Here is a 27,372-nt window from a genome sequence, read left to right on the forward strand (position 1 = left end):
GTTTCTCAGTCTCTCTCCTCACTTTCTGGAATTCCTATAGCTCTTACATTTCCTTTCTTCATGGTGTCAGATAGTTCTTGAAGTCTTTCTTCATTCTTTTTCCTTCGTGCTTCTCTTTCCTTTTCTTTTTTTGGTTCTTTTTATTGCTTTATCTTTGAGAGTACTGATTTGTTCTTCCATTTTATCAGTTCTGTTTTTGTTGCTTTTCCCTTAGTTCTTTAGCTCCTCCGTCAATCTTTTAACCTCCTGCGTTTCTTTCATTTCCTTTGTTAGGGACTCAATTTCATTCTTTAGTTCATTAATTATTTTTCTCATATCATCTTTTCCTTTTGTCTTTGTTTTTTCATCACGGTGATTTTAAATTCTCTATCTGGAAAGCAGAGAAGTTCTTTCATGTCATTGTTGTTGAGTTCTGGTGGCTGATTTTCTTTTTGTGTAGTGTCCTTCCCCTGTGGGCTTTTTGATTAGTTGTATTTTTCCTTCCCCCTGTTGTTTGTTTCTTAATTTGTTCTGTGCATTGGGACACTGTGCTGTTGGTACTGGCAGGCATCTCTTTGGGGTGCTTCTTCTGGTTTGTCAGGAACTGGTGTCCAGACCAACTCAGCACTGATATGCCAAAACTCCACAAGTGCAGTGATGCTATGGATGTTTGTGATCACTGTCCCTGAAGATCCCTTCCCTCTGTATTTACTCAGTTCCAGAAGGGGATCATGGGTCCCTGGCATTGTTTATGGAGCTTTCCCTCTCTCAATTCCCAAAGGGGATCATGAGGTCCTTGACTTCCAACAATGGCTCAGCAACTGCACTCTCCCAGTTCCTGCCGTTCATTTTGATGGCGGATCCTGCCCCAGCTCTCAGTTCCAAAACATGAGCAGGTGCAGGGCCTGCAGCAGCCTTGCTACATGCATGCTTCCTTGCTCACCTTTGTTTGTGGAGCCCATTCTCTCTCAGTTCCATAGGGAGATCATGATGTCCTGGTCTTCCAACAATTATGCAGGGCCTGCGTTCTCTCCTGGTGCCCGTAGTTCACTTTGATGGCAGATCTCCCTCCATCTTTAAGGCCAGGAATATGGAAATTTCTCTCCTGATTCTTGTGCACTTACATATTTTTTCTCTGAATCTGGTACTCTTACCTCCCTCATATAATTGCTCATGTGATTATGTTGGACTCGCCTGGATAATCCAGGATAATCTCCCACTCTAAGGTTCTTAATTTGATCCCACTTGCCAAGACCATTTCAACACAACATATTCATAGGCTCCAAGGATTAGTACATGGCATTTGATTGTGGTGATGGGGTTATTATTCAGCCTACCACGGTTAGTTAGCCTTTCCTCTAGTATTGTCCTTACAAAGCTGCAGTCTGAGCTATCCATGTGGCTTTTCAGTAGATAGTAGTGTATTTAGGCCAGAGGCTACAGAAGTTATTTGGAACTTCAGGAAGAACTATTAGGAAGTTTTAAGAACTTCAGAATAATGCCTATAATATTCCATCTCTGAATATGTGACAGAAGGAAATACTGGCCTCTCTTGCACTTTGTTTAGCCTTGCAATGCCTGCCTCTTACCTTTGCCGTCTTCCTTTCCCCAAACATCTGACCTTATATTCCTATGAGTCTATGAGCTTCCTCTATTTCTCCCCCCTTTATTTTATGGCATTTGCAGGCCTTAGGTATCCAAATCTGCATCAATTGCACCTGGCTTCTGATTTAAGTCACCATCATTTAAGAGCTTTAAAAATACTAACCCACTTCATCTTCACAACACTCTTATTTAACTTATCTTACAGATTCAGAGAATGATGCACAGAGAGATTAAGTAAATTAATTAGTTTACTAATTATTCGGTGTCTGTATCTGAGTCTAAGCAATCTGACCCCAGGTGCATCTTTAAGCCACCTTGTTTTATGTGATTTATAAATTGTATTCTGGTGTGCAAGCCATTATTGGCATACACACACACACACTCATACACATATATATTATACATTTATGTATATTATATATCTATAGTTGGAACAATTAGTATACGTGTACTCATCCATTTAATCCTCATAAAAACACTAGATCAAGCAAATGATCAAAAAGGACATTGAAGTTCTGAACAACAAAGTTGACAACTTGAGTTAATGGACATATATAGAATCTTACACAAAGTATTTAGAGAAAGCATATACATTTTAAGTACATAGTATAGTTACAAATATTAACCATAAATAAGTCTTAAAATGTTGAAAGTATCAGAATCATCAAGACCACATTCTATGATCACAGTATAATTAAATTGGAAATCAACCACAAAACTCAAACTCATATATTTGGGAGTTTTAGAGCAGATTTAGAACTCATAGATTGAAAAATAAAGCACATAAAAAACACAAAACTGAATATTAAGGAAAATACAACATTTCAAAGTTCATGAGATGTAGCCAAAGTGGTAAAGAAAAAAATACATCATCCGAAATGTTTAAGAAAAAAGATTGAAAATTAATTTAATCTAAGAAGCAAAGTACAATGAGGTAGAATCTATGAAAATAACAAGAGCAATAATAAGTAAACACATATAAATGCATAAAATAGAATAAATTCTCAATGAGGATTAGCTGACAATACCCAGACTCCCTGAGAATTAGCAAATGGAAAGATTTACCTTTTAAAAAGAGTAAGAAGAAAGGGTCCTCATCCATTACTTTCATGTCTAGTTCTTTCCTAGTGCAGGTAAGCTCCTTAAACAGATTTTACAGAAAGAATTTGATACTTGCTCTTTAGAAGAGATTTATTTTCATTGTATTTTTTATTGACATAATGTTGACTTACAGCATGTGTGATTCAGAGGCACTGGTTCATGCCTCTTCAGATGTGAATCAGCACCACATCCACCACCATTCTCCTTGAGGATAGTCCACTGGGCCTTCTCCACTTTGTTCCCATCCCTACCTTTCTCCTCTTATAGTCTTAACTCTGAAGTTAGGTTTCTAGGGTTTGTTTTAGTTTAGTTTTGTCTGTCCCTGATTTATTTCTCTTTTTGCCACCAACGAGCAAAACAAAATTCAGGTGACTGTGTTAATATTTAATTTACTGATAGGTAGATTGTACTGCATCTGATTGTGCTCATTGTTAGCCATGTTCCCAATTCTGCGGTGAAATCACTCAGCTGACATCTATTTGTGGTCCATTCAATGCGTGGTTCCATAATGAATTTAACAAGACAAAAATTGTCTGATTGTGTCTGACAAACTGGTCAGTGCCAGAAATCTGTTTACAAGAGGATTGAGGGGTATTTGAGGGAGCTGAAAAATTGAGGGTGCTAGATATGACAAGCCTATGAACTTGATAGCTCAAACAGATATTCATTATGTTAGTGTCCTTCCTTGTCCATTATTTTCCTAACTGTAAGGCCTGTGTTGCTTTATTCTTGGATTTCTAGTTCAGATTCTTAAGCGGAGTTTCACTTTAGAATACATTAGAGCCAGTAGGGTGAGAATAGGCTGTCTGTGTTTTGGCACCAATCCCAGTACTTTCAGTGGGTCCGGGCATAGGGGTGGAATGGTAACAGTATAGCTTATTTCCAAGATGTTTACTTCAGCAAAGGCAGTGGACAGACAGGGCATTGTCTCTTAAAGGAGACTGTAGGCAGAGCAGGACCAAGGAAAGACATTATCCTTCCTAGACAACTTCTCAGCTTTGGAATAGGGTGGGTATCACAGAATCTGTGGACAATGTCCATGAAGGAGAGAGATGGGGAAGTGTCAGAAGTATCACAGTCCTGTAGACTTGTGATGGAGACATGTGTTCAGCAGAAAACAGAAGGACCTGGCATGAATATCCAACATTGAGTGTCTACTATGCCCACTTGTGCTAGATCTTCTGGATGATGTGAAAATATAAGACATGACTGCTGTCCTCAGGACATGGTAAGTATAGTAGAAAGTTTTACTTAAATTAAAAAAATAAATATGACTTATGGTAATTCCCCATATCATAGTTATCAACTGGCAGGTGGTCACTTTTTCTAACCCATTGAGCATGCCCTCATGTGCTCACTTATTTCAAGGCTACTACTTGTATCTCACTACCCTCATTTCTAGGAATGAGAAATTAAGGACAACAGCTCAGATTTTATAAATTTATATTGAATGTTTTTTGGCTTGTCTAGCTTTGTTCTTCATTGTACATTGCTTGAAATGTGATTCTGTGACTCAAGGTTGGAAAAATGTATTATAAATATTGGAAAAATAAAAAATAGCAAAAATGAGGTTTTTATAAGTCTTTTAATTATGAAACATAATAAAGAAAACTTGGAAAATATCAAAAGGCAAGAAGTGTCACCTATAACCAAAATCAACCACAGATGACTAAATCTCTTCCAGATTTAGTTTTATGTTAAATTTAGAGTATTCGATGTTTTGTTTGTTTTAGGTAGTTACTCATTAAACATAAATTTAAATATGCAGTTTCACATAGCAGTATTCATAATTTTTAAACTATCATTTGTAATGACTACATAACATCATTTGTAACAACTGCGTAGTATGACTAATATACCATACTTCATTTAATCCTTCTCCTAACATTAGGCTTTTTGGATATTTCTAATTTGCCAGAATATTACATAATGCTGCCATATGTACATTTGCATAAAGTTTTATCTTATATTCTTATTTTCATAATATATTTTATTAGAAATGGATTTGTTTGATCAAAAGGTACAAACATTTCTAAAGATAGTGACACACATTGCTTAGAAAAAATTCTAAATTGAAGAGTGGCATCTGCAATGAGGACTGCAAACTTCACAAACAGCAAAATAAATACCACATGGAGAAAACATCATCATTTGAATATTGTCCTCAAGTAGATATGAGATAGTCATTTCTTCATCATGAAAAACTTTCTTGATCTTATTCAAATGACTCCAGGCTATGAGAAAAGGAAAAACAGTAAAGTAGTGATTTTTTTTTTCATTTAATCTATAATCCAGGTAACAACCTTAATTTAGAGTTCATATTTAAAACATGCTGGAATAGAAAAATATCTATTTAAAACTACTAGGAAAGGCATATATTATATGTTTTTAGATAGATACAAGCTACTACATTCATGATATCTCTTCATTCTGTATTTGCTGGATAGGATAGCAGTTTCAAACATAACCAAATTAACATTAGTATTTTAGCAAGTGAAGCAAACACAGTTATGACAAAATAAAGACATATTTCTTCTCAAAACCATTCACTAATGACTCAGTATAAAGAAAGATTATTACTTGAATGCGGCAGCATTCAAAAGAGAGAATATGTCAATGGAAGGCTGTGAGTCTACATTTACCTTATGAAAGGGTAATTCTCAATAAATGTTAAGTTTTTTTGTGTTTTGTTTTTTTTTTTTCCTTAGAATACTGAAACGGTGTTTATTCAAAACACATGTGCTGTTTTCACCATTTAACATGGAAGGTAGATTTTACAATTATTTCATTGATTTAATCCATATGGACAAGCCAACAGACACATTGGAATATCAGAAAAAAATTGAGATATTAGAGCTTCAGTAAAGATGAAGGCAATAGGGATGGAAAGAACATGATGGAAATCTTTTTAAAAGACTCACTGAATCTTGAGCAGTGAGGAAGTACAGGCACTAGTGGGGGTCTGTTACCTGAATGATGACTGAATAGGTTCCACACAGTATCTTGATTAACTGAATAATTAATCTGATGAGGCAAACAATCACTTGAAGCCCACTGAGAGTTATGAGGATGGAAAATAAAATGATGTTCCATTCTACTACATGTGCAGGTTCCAGACACTGAGCCCATGTGCTGGAATCTGTAAGGAAACTAGAAAAGAAAGGAAATGGTCAACAAAACCCATGGCCAAGCCTAGGTATTTGGCTCAAGGAACAAGGTTACAGGTATTTATATGTTTGGTAAATTAACATATGATTAAAATACATACCATTATTAAATATGAATTAGTATTTTTAAAAATTCATTCGGATACATATGTTGAGTACATAGTGTGTATAGAACTAAGCTATATTTATTATAAACATGGTGACTGCCTCAGAGCAATTATTTAATTATAGGAGGTAAGGTATATAATGAAGACTCAATAGCAATGAAAGATAGCACATGGCAATACCAAGAGGTAAAGATTACCTCTTAATCTAAGAATCCAGAAGTTAAGGGTTGAGTTTATATAAAATCACATACTTGGCAAAATAGTAAAGACAAATGTTACTATAAATTCCTAGACTCTGTCCCAAATTCCTTTAGAACAATAGTTCTCAAAGTTGAGCATAATTCAGAGTTATCTGGGAGGTTTGTGAAACTGCAGTTGACTGGGACCTTCCCAGGATAGCTGACCCTGAAGTTCTGAATGTTCCTCAAGACTGCATTTCAAAATTCCCAGGTGATGTTGCTGCTGCTGGGCTAAGGTCCACAGTGTAAGAAAATCTGCTTGGGAACATTGCTGTTCTGTAGCTATTTAAGAAGATTTAGATTATGAGGGGGGAATGCAAACAAATGGAAAGATTTGAGCTGTTTAATTTGGCACAGGATTATGAAATTTAAACCATTCCCAAGATAATCTTAAAAACTATACTGAATTTACCTAACCGATTTGTGTTTACATCCATGCCATTACTTGCACACTAGGCTGTTCAATTAAACAGTTGCTCTGTTCAACTAAATCAAAATGGTAAATTAGTCTCCCCTAAAATGTCCCCAAACAGAGCTACTCACATCATGGAGGAATAGAGAGGTTGGGATCACCTTCTTCCCTAACAAACAACTATAAAAAATAATTACTCAAGTTCTCTGACAGCATCCCAGGACTTTTCCACGAGGGACTTAAACTAAGGTTGGTGACTTACTTCAGGGGAGGAGAGAGACAAGGCAAAGGGGAGTATGGGCAAGCAAATAAGTACTCTGGGTGGTAGAACTGGTCCTAGACAAACAGGGCCAGCTTGGACACTTTTAATTTCACTGGAGAGACTTCAGAAAGGCAATGCAGTTATACATGGGCACGGGTCCAGCCTAGGTCATGGGGGTTCCATGCCAGTGTCATCAAGGAAACCTCCCCAACCCCTGTCTGGAGGTAAGAAAAGAAAACAGAGTCTTCAAATGGAGCCTTACTTGGACGGATTATGAGCCCAATAGCTGAGGGAAGGACTAGTGAGAAATCTCATTCCCTTGAAAAGAATAAAGTGGGCACTCAGTACTCGTAGCCCATGTCCCTCAGGTGGAAGAATGGCAGTGGTGTCACAGTGGCAGCCATTGCCTCCAGCCATTGCTGGGCAAGAAGAAACAGCTTTCTCGTGTGTCCCCAAACTGAGTCCCAGCACTTGAGCCCTGTGGATCATTCCTAGCCCCCGCCCCCTTGCCAGGAGACAAAAGTTTGGTGGAACATGACAAGTGGCAGGATGGTGCAGCAGGGAGCCAGAGAGGGAAGTGAAGACAACTGTAGCACTGAATAGAGCTCGCCCTGGAGAGGTGAAGAGAGAAGGCAGAGGTGACCACCCTCACGCCTCAGAAAGATTGAGGCTAAATATTTAAGTCCAAGCCTCCTTTTCTGCCCTCACCTCACACCAAGGTAAACAAAGAAGAGAAACAGAACTAATTTGCAGTCCCAAACAAAAAGCAAATAAGGCAATACACATGCCTCAGAAGCAAGGGACATTTGAACATAAGATTGAAAAGAAAAGAGAGAAGAACAGAAGTTTTGGGAAATATATAAAGGGCACAGAAATAGAGGACATATCAGACAAAGACTATATAAAACAATGATATTATAAATGCTAAATTGGGTACTGGAAGGTCAGTCAGAGACAGATAGGCAGGTGCAAAATATTAAAAGGAGAGGTAGGAACACAGAGTTCCTCACTACGAAATGTCCAGAGATCTGGGAAATTAGAGAGGAGGGATAACAGTAGTGTCACAAACAAAAACCAGCCACCCTCCCATCATTTAAAATACACATTTAAAATAGCAGCTGGACCCCTCCTTTCTTATCACCCCACCCCATTGACACAGCAACAGAAAATGCAGGCACCAGGACCTATGGAAGCCAGCGGAGTCCAAATAAAATAATAAAATAGTAAAATAAATCCACAGTGCTGCAAACTGGAAAAGCAAAAGAGGTTCAACTCTCTAGATAGTGACCCATATATTTAAAAGAACCCAAAACAGGGAAATTTAAAATAGCAAAATATGTATACCAAAACAAATGTAGCACTTGGCAACTTGAGACCTCAAGGGATTATCATATTACAAGGAGAGAACAATTCTCCAGAATCCAACCTCAAAGATATGGAAGACTTTATCTCCCTATCAGGTAGAGAGTTCAAAATGGCTATAACAAATAAACTCAAAGAGATGAAAGAAAACTCAGAAAAGCACGTCAAAGTGAATACAAGATACCTCAGTAATGAAAGAAATATGACAAAACTTTGAACACAAAAATGAAATTAATTAACAGAAGGTAAAAAAAAATGAAGCTTTAGTAAGAAAAGAACAGAGACTCAGGATGTGAAGAATTTAATAAATGAGATCAAGAGTGCCAGAGAAATTTATGATAGCAGAATAGACCAAATGGAGGAATAAATCAGGTCAAAGATAGTGACATACAAATGATACAGTTCAAAGAAGAGAGAGAAATAAGCTGTAAAAGGAAATTCTATGGGGACAATACCTGAAAGGTGAGGGGGGAACAAATATTGTTTAAAAATGAACAATGATGTAAAAAATAAAAAAAATTATTAAAAAAAGAACAATGATGTAAAATATATAAAAAATTTAAAAAATAAAAATAAGAATAAAAAAGCTATAAATAGAAACATTATGAAAACAATTCAGTTCCATTAGGAAAGGCAACATAAGGATAAAGGATATCCCCGAAGTGGGGAACAGAGAACATATCCAGAGAAATAACAATGGAAAACTTTCCAAACCTGGGAAAAGAAGTGAATATATAAGATCTATTAAAAGATCTCTATATAAGAAGCTCTATAAGATCTATACATAAAATCTATAAGAACTATATAATATATATAGTTAAGAGCTAACACTTGAATATCAAAATGAAAAGAGGCCTACACCAAGACAAATAGTATAAAACAACTAACACCATCCACAAAAAGTAGTTAGAAATGAATTAAATATTTGAATGTAAGACCTGAAACCAAAATATATATAAAAATTATAGACAGTATGCTTTTTGACATCAGCTTTACAGGTGTGTTTGGGGGCTCAACTCCAACAGCAAGGGAAACAAAAGCAAAAATAAACAAATAGGATTATATGAAACTAGGATGCTTTTGTAATACAAAAGAAACATATATTAAAACAGATAGCTTATTGAATGGGAGAAGATTATTTGTATAATATTCAACCGACTAGGTGTTGATCTCCAAAATATACCAAGAACTGATACATGGATTTAAAAAAGATGTATATATTTTTTAAAAGATATATTTATTTATACAAGATTTATTTATTTATACAGGCCAGATGTGCAGGAGGGTGAGAGGATTCACCAGAAACAGAGCGGGGAACAGAACAGGCAGATGGACCAAAAGCACTGCTGAGGGGATCTGCTTGCCATGTGGGACTCTCCATGGCCTTCCGGGGATCAAACTGGCACTGCAGAGGCTGTGGATAGCTTCACAGTGCTGCGCTCAACTGCCTGTGCCACCGGGGAGGCCCAAAAAGATGTATATTTACATAATAGAATACTATTCAGGCATAAAAAAGATGAAATCTTGTTATTTGCAATGTGGATGGACCTAGAATGATTATGCTAGTGAAATGAGTCAAGTGGATAAAGACAAATACCATAGTATTTCACTCATTCATGGTATATCAGAAAAAAAAGAGATGAACTTAAAAATAAATTTTTAGGCTATAAAAAACAAAGAAATTGTAACTTTCCTAGGGAATGTACAGATACTCTCCCATTTTATTCCATTAGATTTCTTATCACAGTGCAAGAAAGATTCAGTGAACCTTTCCACTATATCTACTGGACCCTGCCATCTCCTGAGCTGCTTCTGCAGGTGCTGGTAGTCAATACGCCCAGCACAATGCCAGTGTGAAGCATTCTGATTTCTAGAATTGGGTCCCCCAACATTTCTGAACCACCCTTCTGTTGAAGAAGGCTACCTTCTTACAATATTCTTCAGTACATGCTAGATAAGGTTATGGTAACTTCTACAAACTATTGTTCCTTGCCATGTCCCTGGATCTCAGGCTGTACTGGGCTGCTCCCTTCACCTGCTTCTATCAATATGTAGCCACTGATGTGATATATATCTGTGATTCTCTCTCAACAAAGCCTTTTCATACCTGTGATTCTCTCTCAGCCAAGCCTTTTTGTATCTTTAACAGATCACATCTCTAACTTAGCCATAAAGCAAGACTGAATTGCTAGACTCAAGACCCAGGTCCAAAGTTGTCAGAACACAATAACCACAAATTCCTATTTTGAAGTGCAGAGAAAATTTTCTTTCATTTGGATATCTTCATGGCAGTTTCAAAATAGTAAATGTACATTGCATTAAAAGAATGGAGGAAAACATCTGAATTGTTTAGATGTGGAGGATCTGCATAAGGACAAATTGGTTTGGATTTTAGTAAACTAATAGGGATATTCTTTACTAAAGTACCCACACAAAATCCAAAAGTGATAATGGAAAATGAGTATCAGCCTGAGACCAGGTGTTTCTGACTTTCAAACATTGATTTGGGAAATTATTCCTTACCGTCCTGCAGTGTCTTCAAAGGCATACTCCCAGCCATTGAGGGTGCGGCAATATGGCCCCTGAACGAGGCCCAGCACAGATATGACCAAGCAATATCCAGAGAAGGCGATTCCAAGGGCAGAAAAAATAATTGACAGTAGTGTCTAAATTAAACATAGAAGAAAGGTTAGTACCATAGGATGAGATAAATAGATATTGCAGGTAAATGATCTGATAGGTACTTTCCCCTACTCATCCAAGTTTATTGCAATCTATGTATTACAAAATGTTCACATAAAAACAAATACTTAATCCATATTTACTTGATATTAAAAGTGAATTTTATTTTTTTAAAGATTATTTATTTTATACAAGAGCCAGGGTACAGGCCCGATGCGCAGGAGGGTGAGAGGATTCACGAGAGCCAGAGCAGGGAATAGAACAGGCAGACTGATGAAATACACTGCTGAGGGGAGCAGCGGGTGAGACAGGAGAGGTCTGGCGGCCATGTTGGTTGCTCCGAAGCCGGTGGGCATAGAACCGGCACTCCAGAGACTGTGGACGGCTGCATAGCACGGCGCTCAATTGCCTGCGCCACCAGGGAAGGCCCTAAAAGTGAGTTTTAAATGATGGTTTTATTTGTCTTTCCATGAGAAAATACTTAATTTACTAAATTTCTTTCCTTGTTTTCAGTAATTTTTATATTAAAATATAGGTCACTTCATAAACACAGTGAAGGGCTATGATCAATTAACTTATTTATTGAAGACATGGTATTTTTCACAAACTATGAGTTGTTTGTTTTTTTTTTAAAGAATCACAAGCTGTGAGTTCTGTTTTTCTCTTATGAAGATGATATTTGAATATTGTCACATACAGGCATATGAGGGCAAGTATCAGGTGTCATGTATAGTCAAAGAAGGATGGGATTGATGGGAAGGGGATGTTTGCATTTGAATAGAGACAGTGAGCAATGCTCATTAGCACATCAGTATAAGCAGAATTGTGAAAGTATGTAGATTGGTCTGATTTAGAGGAGATTCCTGCTGAGGAGTAGAGGGGAAAGTTTCTGAAGGCCAAATTAATATGGTATGGGGGAAACAGGGTTGGTAGGGTTGATAGCATACAATCTACCTCTTGATGGCCTTTAAAGCTGCATAAGGGGAACAGTTTTTAACCTTCAGGGAAAGGCTCTACCACCTACACTTTTTTATTAAGAAAATTTCAAATGTCAAAAAAGTTGAAAGTATAGCACAATGAACTACTGTACACCCTTTACCTAGACATGTCTTCTGATATTTTACAATTTTTGCTTGCTCTTTCTTTTTCCCTTTCACTCTATATGCAGATGTATATATGCATATGTCTTCATTTACACACTTTTGTAGCCAAACCACTTAAAAGTAGTTTGCAGATATTGTGATATTTCATCCCTAAAAACAATACTTACTGTCTTAGAATAAACACATTCTATGATTATCCAACTATTTTTTAATTTTTCATACAGAATCCAGTGAAAGTTTAGACACAGGTATATATATATCTCTTTAGTCTCCTCTAATCTATACTTGTCTTGTTGCTTTTCTATTTTCAGAATATTGAATTATTTTTGAAGACTCTCAGCCACTTGTCTGTAGAATATTCCACATTTGGGGTTTCCCTAATTGTTTCCTCACTACGGGACTTGGGTTAAACATTTTGGCATGAACATTTGATTGGTGGGGATACATCATAGGGCTCTCATTGGTATATGTGATGCTACACTTGCTCTCTTGGTTAAGGTGGTATCCTTCATAACATACATTCTCCATTTTACAATTTGCAAATTTTTTGAAGGGTGATATTTTAAAATGGACATACCCTATTATGTGAAGACATTTCAACTGAGGGATTTGGCGCCCACTCATGATTCTTATGTCTTTTCAAGAGCTATTGTCAATAGTTGCTTGCAATGTGCTAGTTTTAAAGTGCTATGATTTTAGTAACATTGATGTTATCATTTTTCTGCACAGAACATCCATTTCTAATGCATGTCTCCTCCGCTTCTCTCTGTATTATTGTAGACTCACAGATTTTTCGAACTCAATGTGTTAAAATTCATAACAGTTACTATTATTTAGAAGCTCAGCTGGTTCAAATATGGCCAGTAATAATCTTCCTCCAGGTCAGTTCATGAGCTTTTTTTGACATATTTCTGTTATCATTTGAATACTTATTTGCTTCCTGGCATAAGATATCTTAAACTCATTTGTATATATGCTGCCATAGATCTGGAGTTGTTCTTTTTTCCAAGAAACCATGAATTGGTTTTTGAAAAAGTACAAAATGTGAAGCAATATATGATGTTTTGGAAGATTGCTCTGGCAAAAGAGAAACCCCCAAATAAGAATACCATGTGGAGTCTACTTCAAGTTGAGATGACAAAGCTATTCATTGGAGGAAAGACAGTGAGGAAATGAATACCTGGAGATGGACTGAAAAAAAATTCTGGATTTAGAGATTTGGAATAAAAAGAAACAGGAATATGTAGTTTGGTTTGGGAAAAATTTTATTTTAGTTTTATAATTGTTGATTTTAAGTGAGAGTAGAACAGCCAAACAGAAACATGTAGCCTACTGAGAATTTCAGAGGCTGAACTGAAAAAAAGCAAAACAAATTTGTGATTTTAGGGCAAAATTTATTTCAAATTATACTTTGCTTAAAATTATTTTACTGGGTATAACATTACTACATACTCATTATGAAAAATCAGAAATTTTTTTTTTAGATTTATTTATTTGTTTGTTTGTTTGTTTGTTTATACAAGCACTGGATACAGCCAGAAGCGCGGGAGGGTGAGAGAATTCACCAGAGCCATAGCGGGGAGCAGAATAGGCAGACTGAAGGAGTACACTGCTGAGGGGAGCTGCGGGCGGCAGGAGAGGTCTGCGCTGCATGTGGGACACTTGCCTGGCGGCCGGGGATCAAACTGGAGCTGCAGAGGCTGCCGGCAGCTTTGCAACCAAGTGCTCAACCGCTGCGCCACCGGGGAGGCCCCAGAAAAAAATATTTTAAAAGCACAAAGAAGAGGAAAGCATTGCTATTAACATGGCAGAATAAGCAATCACCATCAAACTTCCTCTCTAAACCACAACCAGAGAATCCTTAAAATGCAAATGTAATTCTACTCATCATGTTCATCATTTCAGTGACCCATACATGTTTATATATCTGAAGGTTAGTAGATTGGGGCTTGTCAAGGTGTTAGAGCTGGGACAAGAATGATAGGAGAATCACTAACTCTGTCTGAAGACAAGAAGGTATAGCACAGAGACAATGTGAAAGCCCATGTCTCGCCCCTCAGTGAACTCAAAAGCAAAGAAAAAAGGATATACTCAAAGATCCAGCAATGTTGACTGCCCAGATAGAAAAGCCCACATCCAACAGGATTAGAAATTACAGCAACACTATACGGCAGAAAGAGAACAAAAAAAGTCAGAAAACAACTTTAAGACAGTGAATTTTGTGATCTAATGGGCAAAGAATTCAAATTAGTTACCATGAAGAAATTAAAAAAACTACATGAAACACAAAAAACAAACAACTTAGAAAGGAAATTAATTATCACAAGGATTTCTTCATCGAAGAGATTGAATACATTAAAAAATATTCTGGATATGAAGAATTCAATAAATGAAGACTACAATGAAAAGCATAGAAAGCAATATAGTTTTTTTATAGAGAAAATAACTCGTGGAATTTAAGATAGAAATAGAGAAATGACTCAAGTGGAAAAGATGAGATAAATATGTTTTAGGAAAAATGAAGAAACTCTCAGAAATAATAGACTATATTAGGAATAGAAATATAAGGATAATGGGTATCCCAGAAAGTAAAGTGAGGGAGAAGGGAACAAAAACTTATTTAAAGAGAAAGTAGCCAAGAATATCCCAAGCCTAAGGAAAGAACTAATTATATAAGTCCATTAGGTCAAGAGAACATCTATCTATCTGACTACAAAATACCTACATTGTAAAATTATCAAAAGTTAATAAGGAAAAATATTAAAGGCTGCCATAGGAAAAAAATTATGTGCTATACAGTCACCGCCACCAGGCTATCATTAGATTTCTCAGCAAAAAAAGAGTGGAACAATATATTCAAAATACCAAAAGATAAAAACTACCAAATAAGAACACTCTAATCATCATTATTACTCAAACATGATAGAGATACAGACATTCCCAGACAAACCAAATCTGATAGAGTTCACACACCAGATGTGTGTCACAAGAAATGTTGAAAGGAGTTTTTCTATATGCAAAGAAAAGTACACAAAACCTTTAGTAAGTTGCTAAATAGAATCAGAAGTTTGTAACTATATCTGGAATAAGGTGCAAAATATTTAAGTACAGCAGAAAAATTAAAGGGAAATAAACATTTAAAACAGCTACAGCTGCTCTAATTTGACAGGATAAAAAGGAGTAACATGAGACAACAAAATGCATTCAAGACGAGGAAGAAAATGACAGAATCTGTATAGGTAAATGAGGAATGATGCTGGGGAAAACTAGATAGTCTTATGTGAAAGAATAAAACCAGATCATTTTACTAGATCACGTTAAAATTTCATAAATTCAACAATAAGAAAACAAATAACCTTTTTTTTTAAAAAAAAAAAAGCAGAGGACCACAGATGATCTAGAAGCCAATGAAAAATGCTCATCATCATTTATTATTAAAAAAAATTCAAATCAAAACTAACAATGAGATATCATCTCATACTTGTGGGAATGCCTCACATCAAAAATACAAGGAAGTGTTGTGAGGATGTGAAGATAAAGGAAACTTTGTACACTGTAGGTAGATATGTAAATTGGTGCAACTACTATGGAAAGCAGTATGGGGGTTCTTTGAAAATTTAAATACCATGATCCAGTAATTTCACTTACAGGTATCTATCTGAAGAAAATAAAAACAGTAATTTGAAAGCTATATGCAACATTATGTTCATTGCAGCACTATATAATTAGCCAGGATATGGAAACTACCCAAGTCCCATAGAATACTAATTCTCCATGAAAGAAATACGACATCTTGTCACTTGTAACAACATGTATTGACTTTGAAAGGATGGATTAAGGAGAATGACATAAGTCAGAAAGAGAAAGACAAATACCACTTGATTTCATTAGTGTGGACTCTAATGAAGAAAAAAAATGAAAAAGCAAAACAAATCAAACAATAGACTGACAATAGAATAATGGTTACCAGAGGTTAATGGTAACCAGACTTTTAGTGGTAGTTATAGTGTGGTATCTACAAGGTGTAAAACTGTACTCCTGAAACTTGTATAGTGTTGTAAATCAATGTTACCTCAATAAAAAGCATATCCTTTAATAACAACATCAAAAATACAAATAACTGCTTTTTTCTTATTTGATACTAACCATTTCATTGACATATTTGCATATGCTTAAAATCTTTTTCAAATTATATTTGTCATATTGATATTTAATAGTTTTGTTCTATTACAGAGTAAGATAAACAGAGCTACTTGTTTAACGTAGTTTACTTATTTCATTTTATAAGGAAAATTACCTATTTAGCAATGCCATCTTCGAAAAAGGAAGAAGGATGTTTGAAAAGATTAGTTCCTTGTTTACCAATGTTGCCTTAAAGCAGTTCACTGGGAAGGTAAGTGGGGAAATTGGGAACTATACATAATATATATGAAAATACTATTACACAATCAAGATAAGCCTCAAAATAAAGTGGAAATATAAATCTCTTTGGGGGATTCACTTTTTGGTGAGACATAAATGATGTAGGTGATTATAACGCCTATAAAAAGGGTGGTTTCAAAAATAAAAGAGCACAGTGGACACAAAAACCATTTGAAAAGTGTATAGTATAATCAAAATATCTATTTGTTAAATTGCCCTTTAAAATTAAACCTTATGTTCCATGAAGGAAAAGATAAACAGCTGGGACTACAGCAAACTAAAAAAAACTTCTGTACAGCAAAAGAGACAATAACCCAAATAAAGAGATAAACTACAAATTGGGAGAAAACATTTGTACTCCACACAAGGGACTGATATCAAAGATTTACAAAGAGTATACACAACTTACAAAAAGAAAGCAAACGACCAAGTCAAAAAATGCGCAGAATCAAAAAGACATTTCTCCAAGGAGGAAATGCAAATGGCCAAAAGTGCTCAACAACACTTATAATCAGGGAAATGCAAATCAAAAACACAATGACATACCAAGTCACACCTATGAGAATGACCCATATTTAAAAAAAAGAAACCAAAAACTGGCAACAACAAATGCTGGTGAGGATGTGGAGAAAAAGGAACCTTCTTACACTACTGGTGGGAATACAAATTGGTCCAGCCACTATGAAAAGCTTTGTGGAGGTTCCTAAAAAATTACTAAAAATGGATCTACCCTATGATCCAGCAATTCCACTCCTAGGAATCTATCCAAAGGACATGAAAACATTACTTGGAAAGGAAACTTGCATGCCTATGTTTATTGCAGCACTATTTACAATAGCTAAGATATGGAAACAAATTAAATGCCCAAAAACAGATGACTGGATCAAGAAGATGTTGTGTGTGTGTGTGTGTGTGTGTGTGTATATATATATATATATATATATATATATATATATATATAATGAAATACTACTCAGCAATCAAAAAAGATAAATTCATGTCATTTGTAGCAACATGGATGGAGCTGTAAGGGATTATGCTCAATGAAATTAGTCAAAAGGAAAAAGAAAAATATTGGATGGTTTCATTTCTAAGAGGAATATAGGGAAACTGAACAAGGGGCCAGGGAAAATAAAAAAGACAAAACTAGCAGGCAAACTATAGATCTTCCAGGGAGTGGGAAGGAGACGAGTCAAAATGGCGGAGGGAAGAGCACCAGGGACTATGGTGATGGTTCACAGGTGATAGGGTGGTGGAAGACTTATGGGGACTGTACCTAAGTGGAGAAATTAAATATTGTACAAAAATGAACAACAATGTAGAAAATAAAATAGTTTAATGTAAATAAATAAATAAAACCTTATTTTTCTACTTTCTTCACTATTGACAGCCCCTAACACAAAACTTTCAGTCTTGTCAATCCTTTACAAACTTATTGCTCCTTCTTTGTCTAAAAGATAGAGAAGTTTTTCCCTTTGGTCACTTCTTTGGGTCTTCATTCTCATGTGGAAGGTTCCCATGTATATGTACAAATTCAATTACATTGGCATGTTTTCTTCTTGTTAATTTGTCTTTGTCATCTTAATATTTAGGTCAACATAGGAACCCTAAGAGGGTAAAGAAAAACTTTCTTTTTTATAAAGTGAATCTTGGGTGACCTCTTCTGGAAATTCAGAGAAGTTATAAACTGGTACACACTAACAGTAGGCCTGTAAGATGTGTTTTATTTAGTTTAAAAGAAAATTAATTGCTAAAGTTTTATAATTGAGAAGATTTACATAAACCTCCATACTTCTACTTTCTATTTACAACTAAGAACTAATGCTTAGATTTGCTGTGGTAACAATGAACTGCATGTACTTGTGAAGCAGCTCTTTGTCTTTCTTAAATAGAAATATGTTCTAATGTCTACCAGGATCACTTTTTTCATTTTCATCAGGTATTTGGCTCCTGGGGAATAAAAGTTGAGAACTCTATTCTAGAACCTACTTTAAAAGAGTGAAGCAGAGAATCCAGGAAATCTTTCCTCCTTTTTCCCTAATTGTCCCTTTGTGATGTCAGTCATTTCATTTGGTGTTGACAATAATCCCATGTATTTCTACCATCCATTTGTCCTGGAGATGACAATAGTGAGCTAAGGTAAACTGAACACATTGATTTTTATTATTTACTGGCACATTTGCTTTCTAGAAATTTCATGAGTGTCATAGGTTAAAATGTACCTAAATCCATTGCTTCACCTAGGCAAATTTGAAAACTTTTTCTGTAAGTGTAATACCAGCAGTTATCTAGGGATGTCTGACTCAATTGTTTCAGAAAATATTCATGCACCCAAGGAATCAGTTTTAATTTTTCAATTCTCCACTAGGGGCACAGTGCTAATTAAACAAGTAATTTAATATTCCAAAGGCATTGAAGAAACCTGACTATACTATCTTGGTTGCACATTAAAATCTAGTTGAACTCAGACCAACTAATTCAGGGTAACTAAAGGTGACATCTCAACTCCAACAGCCCAGATAATTGTACACTGCAGTGAAAGATTGCATGGGTACAAAGAATGCCAATCAGACCCCTAGCAAAGTTTCTCCAATTTAATAAATCAAATGTTTTCATTGGGTCACAGGTGACTCATCTATAAAATGAATAAACTATGGCTTAATTTCCTGGATAAATGTGAAAAAACTGTAAAGTGCTATCCATATATGAATAAATGATCACGAGGAGGGAGATGGGCAGTAGTGTAAATGCAGGAGCTCAGTAGTTGCCTGTTGAGTATAGGCTAGAAAATTTAGTTGTAAGACCAGTGAGACTCTAGACCCGAGTCAGAAAAGGTCCCAGGGTAATCAGAGGCCTTATGACCTCTAGGAAGACCATGCTAGTCCCTGCCCAGACAGGCAGAGGCTATATAACCTACTGTGAGACACCACCAGTGACTGTCCAGACCAGTAAGATCCCAGATCCGTATCACGGAAGGTGCCAGAATGGCTAGAAGTCTCACAATCTTCCATTAGATGCCACCAGCACCTGAACATACTAGTAAGACCCTGGTGCCAGAAGAGCCAGATGTCTTGCAACCTTTCATTAGATTCCACCTTACCCTACCACCCAGACTTGTGAGACACCAGACCTGCATCGAGGAGGGCACTAGAGTGGCCAGAGGCCTTGCAATTGCTCGCAAGACCCCACCAGTCCCTACTTAGATTTGCAAAGGTCTCAGACCTCCTGCAAGATCCTAAAAGCACTTTCACAGACTGGTTAGACCCCAGGCCCACACTGGGGAGTGAGCCAGACTGGGGCTGAGGCCTCATAACCATGCATGAGACCCTAGCCAGCTGCTTGCCCAGATGGATGAGATGCCTGACCAGTGAGGGGTTCCACACTCAGAGGAAGCCACACACACTGCAGCTGGGTTAGAAAGAAAAACCCACCAATGGCAACATGCGTCCTCAAGGGAATAGTAAAACACAGAGAGAGAAAAAATCCTCAGAACTCAAATTCATAAACAAGGAAGCTATTTTCTACTATCAGATACACAGTTAAGAATTGCAATGACAAAGAAAATTAAAAAATTGAAAAAAGGACTATATCCAACACTTTCCATGAGAGTAATATTACTATAATACCAAAACCATACAAAGAGAAGAGAAAAAGAAAATTCAGACCAATCTCTCCATTGAACAAAATGCATATATCTTTCTTTAATGATATACTAGCAAACTGAATCCAACAATGCATTATAGTATCATACATCAAGACCAAGTGGGACTCATATCAGGAACACAGGATGATAGTTCAACATCTGAAAATCAATGTAATTCATCACATCAACAAAAAGAAAGATAAAAACCACACATCAATAGATGCTGAGAAAACATTTGATAAGATTCAAAATAAATTAGATGAAAACCCTCGAACTAGGGATTAAGGGAACATACCTTAACATTGTAAAGCCATTTACAAGAAACTCATAGGTTTGTTCATTCTCCATGTTTTTTTTTTTAAGTAAAAATTTTTTTTTAAAGATTTATTTATTTATTTATACAAGCACTGGGCACAGTCAGAAGCGCAGGGGGGTGAGAGAATTCACTGGAGAGCAGAGCAGGCAGAAGGACCGAAGTACACTGCTGAGGGGAGCAGCGGGTGGCAGGAGAGGTCTGCGCACCATGTGGGACCTGCTTCCAGTGCTCAGGGAGCAGCCGGGGATCGAACCGGCGCTGCAGAGGCCGCATGCAGCTTCGCAGCCCAGCGCTCAACCGCTGCGCCACCGGGGAGGCCCTCATTCTCCATGTTGAAAAACTGAAAGCTTTCTGAGATCTGGTGCAAGACAAAGATGTCCATTCTTACCATCGCAATTCCACATAATAATGGAAATTGTAGGTAGCGCAATTAGACAAGAGAAAAATATAAATTGGGATAGAGAAGTAAAGCTATCATTATTTGCAGATGTCATGAAAATGTACATAGAGAACCTTCATTCTTTGGAAAAACAATTGAAGCAATCAGTTTAGCAATTAACACACATAAATCATTTGATTTCCTACATACAAACAATGAGAGAGAAAAGGAAGAAATCAAGGTGATCCCATTTACAATTGTACCATAAAAAGCTTAATGCTTAGGGGTAAGCCTAACAGGAGGTAAAAGATCTATACAAAGAAAACAATAAAACATTGCTGAAGGAACTAGAAGAAGATACAAAGATATGGAAAAATATTTTCTGCTCATGGATTGGAAGAATCAACATTGTCAAAATGGCCATTCTACCCAAGGCAATGTAGAGATTTAATGCAAACCCAATAAAAATATCAATGGGATATTTCAAAGAAATGGAGCAAACGCTACTGAAATTCACGTGGAATCCAAAAGACCTGAATAGCAAAAGTAATCTTGACAAAGAAGAAAGAGAATGGAGGCACTGCCCTTCTATACCTCAAGCTATATAATAAAGCCACAATAATTAAAAGAGCTGGTGCTGGAATAAAAATAGTCACACAGACCAATGGATTAGAATTGAGAGCCCAGAAATAAACCCACATAAAAATGGACAGTTAATCTATGACAAAAGAGACATGAACATACACTGGAAGAAGAATAGCCTCTTCAACACATTGTGTTGGGAAAGCTAAAACTACATCATTATTTCACACAATATACAAAAGTCAATTCAAAATGGATCAAAGACTTGGATGTAAAACATGAAACCATAAAATACACAAAAGAAAACACAGGCAAAACATTTCATAATTAAGTTTTAGTGATGCCTTTAGGGATTCATCCCCAACAACCAGGAAACCAAAGAGAACATAAACAACTGGGACAACATCAAACTAAAAAGCTTCTGTACAGTGAAATAAACCAGAACTAAAATGAAAAGGAACCCCACGGAATGGGAGAAAATATTTGCACACTACACATCTGACAAAGGACTGATACAAAGGTATACAAAGAACTCATAGAACTCTACAAAACCAAAACAAGCAACCCAATCAAAAAATGGGCAAAATAACTTAACAGATACTTCTCCAAAGAATACCTTAAAACAGCAAGCAGTAAAATAAAAAAAAAGTTTACAATCATTTATTATTAGAGAAATGCAAATCAAGACCACAATGAGATACCATCTCACACCTGTGAGAATGCTCACTATTGAAAAGACAAGAAACAACAAGTGCTGGTGAAGATGTGGAGAAAAGGGAACTCTCCTACACTGCTGGTGGGAATGCAAATTCTTCCAATCCTTATGGAAAGCAGTATGGAGGGGTCTCAAAACATTAAATATGGATTTACCATTCCTTTTAGTAATTCCACTCCTAGGCATCTACCTCAAAAGTACAAAAACAAAACACTAATTCAAAAGGAAACTTGCACTTCCATGTTATTGCAGCATTATTTACTACAGCTGAACTAGGGAAACAACCTAGTGCCCCAGAACAGATGAATGGATCAAGAAGATATGGCACACGCACACACACACACACACACACACACAGTGGAATACTACTCAGAGATTTAAAAAGGTAAATTCATGCCATTTGCAGCAACATGGATGAAGCTTGAAGGGATAATCCTAGATGAAATAAAGCAGAAGGAGAAATACTGGATGTGTGGGATATAAAGTAACTAAACTAAGAGTCAAATAAAAACAAACTTAAAAGCTAACGGTTAATAGCTGAATACAGAACTGAAGCACTGGATTTGAGGTGAGAGGTGGGAATGGGGGAGGGGTGAGAAAAAGAGGGAAGGAAGCACAATGGTTTATGATGGTGGAATATGGGTGAACTGGTGCGGGTGCTCTACGACTATGATGGATGGTAAAATATCATAGGGTTATCCCAATTTCACTTCCATTAAAAACATATAAATAAGATCAATTAAAAAAGAAAATTTGGTTGTATTATTCTCTCTTGATTCCATTTTAATTGTTTTTAAAGTTATAATTTAAAAAATGTACATTTCATTCACCCAACACTTGGATAAGTCTAATCATTTTGTTGAAGCCAGATACCAAAAACAAATACTATACAATTCTATTTGTGTGGATTACAAACTAATCTATACTGACAAAAAGTAGATCAACAACTAATCTTTTGAGAGGTGATGTAAATGATCTCTTGTTCTGTATCTTGTTTTGATGGTAGTTTCATGAGTATATTCAACTGTCAAAACTCATGGAATTTTATAGTTTTAATGGATGCCATTTATTGCACGCGAATTAGTCTTTAATAAATTTGATAAAGGAAAAATCAAACCAACAGAAATCCAGTTCAGTAGTATTATTTTTTACTTTTATATATTTTTGAATCCTGAATTTTAGAAAAAAAACTCAGCAGAACAAATGTGGAATAAATAAATAAAATGGGAGATAATTCTTGTAATAAATCTCTGGGCTCTGAGCTGAAAGGATCATGGAGAGGGTATAAAAGTGGCAATACCTGGGGGTTTCTGAGGGAAAGAAAGCTAGACCCCACTCAACCATCCTCAAAATACCATTATTCTTACCATATACTTTTTGCTGCAGTTTTCACTCTGGCAACATTGATAGTTGTTTCCACCGTCCAGTACAAGAAGGACTGTTGCTACTACGAGCATCTATAGTAGGGAGGAGAAAACAAAATGAGAAACAGAATGTTGGGTTACATTCATATTTGAAATAAGAGCACAGTGATTCAGATCAAAGATTCTGGGGTCTGGTAAATCTGGTTTGAACCTTAGTTTCGCCACGCTTTAGCTGTGTGAACCCTAGTCCTTCTCATAAAATGTTGATACTTAACCTCTCTGAGTTGTTGTGAGGTAATGTGCTTAAAATTTGAAACATAGAGCTTAGTCATAGTGGGTGCTTGATAAAGGTCAACTATTATAATCATGGTCATGAATCATTGAAAGCTAACAATTAAAGAGTAAATAATACAAACATAGAAATACCACCCAGGGTAGCAAACCTGCATTTTTTACTGGCTCATCTATGGAGGACAAAGGAAAATCATTTGTCAGACTTAGTCCCTAGCTTACGTCTCTCCTTTTACTGCTTTCTAGGAATGTAGGTGGGAAGCTTGGTTAATCTAAAACTACATCTTTTAATTCAAATTAAAGCAAGCTCAATCTCCCTCTGCATTCAAGCCATGCCAGGCTCAAATTTTCCAGTGTATTTTGTCTATACCAAGCCAACAAACTGGGAGAATACAATGTATCTAACTTCCCTTTTCCAGAGAAAGTTTTCAAATTGTGGAACAAATGTAATTTCTTTTTACTAGTATAGTTTCTGGTTTGGGCATATGTACACTGTGAATTGAACCTGGGAAATTCTCCACCTCGCCTTTACTCCCATTATTGCCACTGAATCTTAAACTGAGTTCATGTTTATTTTAGAGTTTTTGGTCACTATTTCCAATTTCCAAATTCTTTCAGACTTCATTTACTTATCTATTCATTTATTTATTTATAAATATTTCTCTCCTGTCTCCTAAAGGATTCAATATAATACTATTTTTAAAGAATTTCTAGACAATGAAATACAGAGAACAGTTTCTTTTTCCAGTTTTAAATTTCATTAATGGAATATAAGCAAGAGTCCAATATTCCTCTTTTTTTTAACACCACTCATAATCACAGACTTTAATAATTTCTGGTTTAACTGTATCAATTCCTTGCAACCCTTCCGTTTATTGCATGTTGAGGGAAACAATGACAAGATAAACTATTGTAAACCAAATACAGTAATCAACTTTATTACAATATTGGTAGAAATAATTTGACTGAGACCCTAGAGTCCCATCTAAAAAGAGAAAACAGTGTAATGTTGCTGTTGTAAAATGTAAATGTACAGAGTGCTCAAGAATGGAGGAAAATTGCCCAAAATTCCACCACTGTCATATTTTTTTTCCATATTTACTCCCAGTGTTTTCCCACACATGCACATTTTCTATAGTTGCAATCATAATTTATTCACAATTTTTCTTTTTTTTCCACTTAATACAAAATGACTTGTATTTTCCATGTTGTTACATCTTCATAATTAAAATTTTTATTGCCATATGAAGTAAATCACTTGGTCTCTTCTATGTTTGGATACTTCTAATTTATTATTACGAATAATGCTGCCATAAACATTTGTGTATACATCTCTGTCCGTATTTTGCATTATATTCTCAGAATGAATTCTCAGATTTAAGACTGCCAAGTCAAAAGACAAAAGCGGCTTCATGGATCTTAAACATCATAACAAAATCTTCACAGGATTTGCATGTATGTGTAGTACCACCACCACATTCACTATGTACCTATCACATAGTGATAATTTTAATGTCTTAAAATTTACCAATGTGCAAAGAGTAAAATGAAAACTTTTTCCAACATACCTATTCAAATACAGCTAAATATCCACAAAATGGAGAAACAGATTTATCTTCTTTTATATTATTGTATATTATACGTGGTATAGTGAGCAGACAGTGCACAAGGTATTGTTTTAGAAATAATAGAATCAGGAAAAGTGTTTTCCTCTGAGTTGCCATCATAAAAACAAACTCTCAGTTTATTTTTAAAGGCACAAAGTCATCAGAAAAACATTCATAGATTCATACTGTGAATCATTTGATTTAGTTTTTCAAAGCTCTATTATTGGGAGTATAACATCAAAGGATTTAACGATGCCATGACCCGCCCTTTAACAATGGTCACTGGCTACCTACTACATGTCAGGCTTGGATACTTCATACATGACATTTGATTTAATCCCCACAATTACCCTGAAAAGTAGTTGTAATTATTTGCATTTTACAAATGAGGACACTGAGGACCAAAGACCTTCAGCAACTTGCTCAATATCTCATGGAACAAATGATAGAGCTTAGTCTCTGTTTTTCATATTCTGTCTTAATACCCCTCCAAGCTAGAGAAATTATAAATAGAGACAGAAAATCTTTTTGGAAAAGAGAGATGCCACTGGGGATAAAATAGCTTCAATTGGTACACAAGTTTCATGAGAACATATATTTCTACATGTCAGTGAATCTCTTACTTTCATTAGGACTGATTTCCTGCATTGCGAGCCTACATAAACGAACAGCTTCCTGCAAACAAAGCTACTTCCAAGGCCTAAGGGCCTAGTGGCCCTTCAACCCCCACCGATATTCAAAGTCCCAAGCCCAGGATTAGTAGAATAATTTTTCCATTATTCATTATTTTACTAGAGCAAGGAAATTCTTAGTAAAACATTTCCAAAGTCACACTTACCATGACACCTGAGAAACAGATTCCTTCGAAATACCACACGTAGTTGGTGAGTTTATTGCTGGATGCATAGGAAGTTTGTCCATTTGGGAAATACAATAATATATTCACAATTATACTCCAAAGTGCCAGAGGAATCAGTAGACCACTTAGGCAGCCTTCGCATTGTCGAGCCCCCATTTCACCCTGTTCGGCAACTGCAGGAAATTTCAAGAGCATAGAATTACATGAGGTCTGTTTATCTTACTACCTGTTATTTTTTTTTTATTTCTCTCTTCCTTTTTGAGATTACCTACCTCTTTTTATTTCAGAGCCTTTTACTTCATATTCATGAGGAGCCTAGGACTTGGATATAACAGCAGTCCACAATCTGTGAAAGAGAAGCTTACTGTTTGGAAAACAATAGACAATGATTCGACAACTGAAGAGCTGAGCTGGTCTTCATCCTGTGCCAGAGGAATGTGGTGTTTTCACTGTTTTTAAAATAAGTCATTTTCCTCTGGATTAGAGCCCTGGAGACTTAACCCTGAACCTATTTTAAGAAGAAAACTGGTGCAGGGTATTGGAAATATGACTGGCAAATTTCATCTAATGGTGAATAGGGGGTTCAAAAAGAAACTACCAAGGGAGTTGATAATAGGTGATGGTGTGTTCTTTCAAATACCCTGACTTATATCTCTGTCTTTTGTGAATTTTTTTTTTATTGTTTGCTCACTATTCTCCAAGCATTGTTCAAGTCGCAGGAAACATGGAAAGGACAAAAACAGAGTCAGACTAATGGTCAGAAAACAAGACATGGGCGAGTTTATTGTTACAAGAGCAGTACAACTTTGTTCCAAGAGTTCATAACTATTACCTCTTCTTTTGAAAAACAGTAACAGGAATAAATTTGTACCTTTCTTACTGCTAAGAAAAACTGGTAAGAGAGATTGGTCATTTGATTATGGTTTAATAAGTAAAAAGTTTCAAAGAAGGATTTAAGCATTCTCCCTTCCAGATTATTGCCCTAAATTTAAAGAGCCACAGACAGATTCCCACTAATTTTGATGACATGAGAAGAGGATTATGGGAAAGAATTAATATGTTAAAAATAGTGTAGGCAATGGTGGAAATAATTCATGGAATGCTCGGTCTGGTTACCTCAGAACTTGCTTAACTTTTTTAAATTTCAATTTCTTCAGCTGTGAAATAAAAACATA

The 27,372-nt window shown here is 35.9% G+C and overlaps 1 protein-coding gene across 1 annotated transcript; it reads right to left on the bottom strand.

The window, feature by feature from the left end:
• Positions 1–5,135: 5,135 nt before the first annotated feature.
• On the bottom strand, positions 5,136–26,499 carry TM4SF18 (transmembrane 4 L six family member 18). Its single transcript, XM_084231622.1, has 4 exons — positions 26,177–26,499; positions 23,444–23,533; positions 10,758–10,900; positions 5,136–5,835 (listed from the first exon to the last, which is right to left on the bottom strand). Exons 1-4 carry the CDS (start codon positions 26,390–26,392, stop codon positions 5,637–5,639), a joined length of 648 nt encoding a protein of 215 aa, XP_084087748.1. The 5' UTR covers positions 26,393–26,499; the 3' UTR covers positions 5,136–5,636.
• Positions 26,500–27,372: the final 873 nt, after the last annotated feature.

Source organism: Talpa europaea, assembly GCF_964194135.1.
Source record: "Talpa europaea genome assembly, chromosome: 4".
Classification (NCBI taxonomy): Eukaryota; Metazoa; Chordata; class Mammalia; order Eulipotyphla; family Talpidae; genus Talpa; species Talpa europaea.

What these genes read in the sequence shown, in the direction of transcription:
- TM4SF18 (XM_084231622.1), bottom strand. Translation starts at nt 26,392, where the DNA reads ATGCTCTTGAAATTTCCTGCAGTTGCCGAACAGGGTGAAATGGGGGCT. An exon ending in ACTGCAGCAAAAAGTATATG is followed by an intron (nt 10,901 to 23,443) that starts GTAAGAATAATG and finishes TGTTTAATTTAG; the next exon opens with ACACTACTGTCAATTATTTT. An exon ending in TTTGAAGACACTGCAGGACG is followed by an intron (nt 5,836 to 10,757) that starts GTAAGGAATAAT and finishes TTTCTTTTCTAG; the next exon opens with TTTCCTTACAGATTCCAGCA.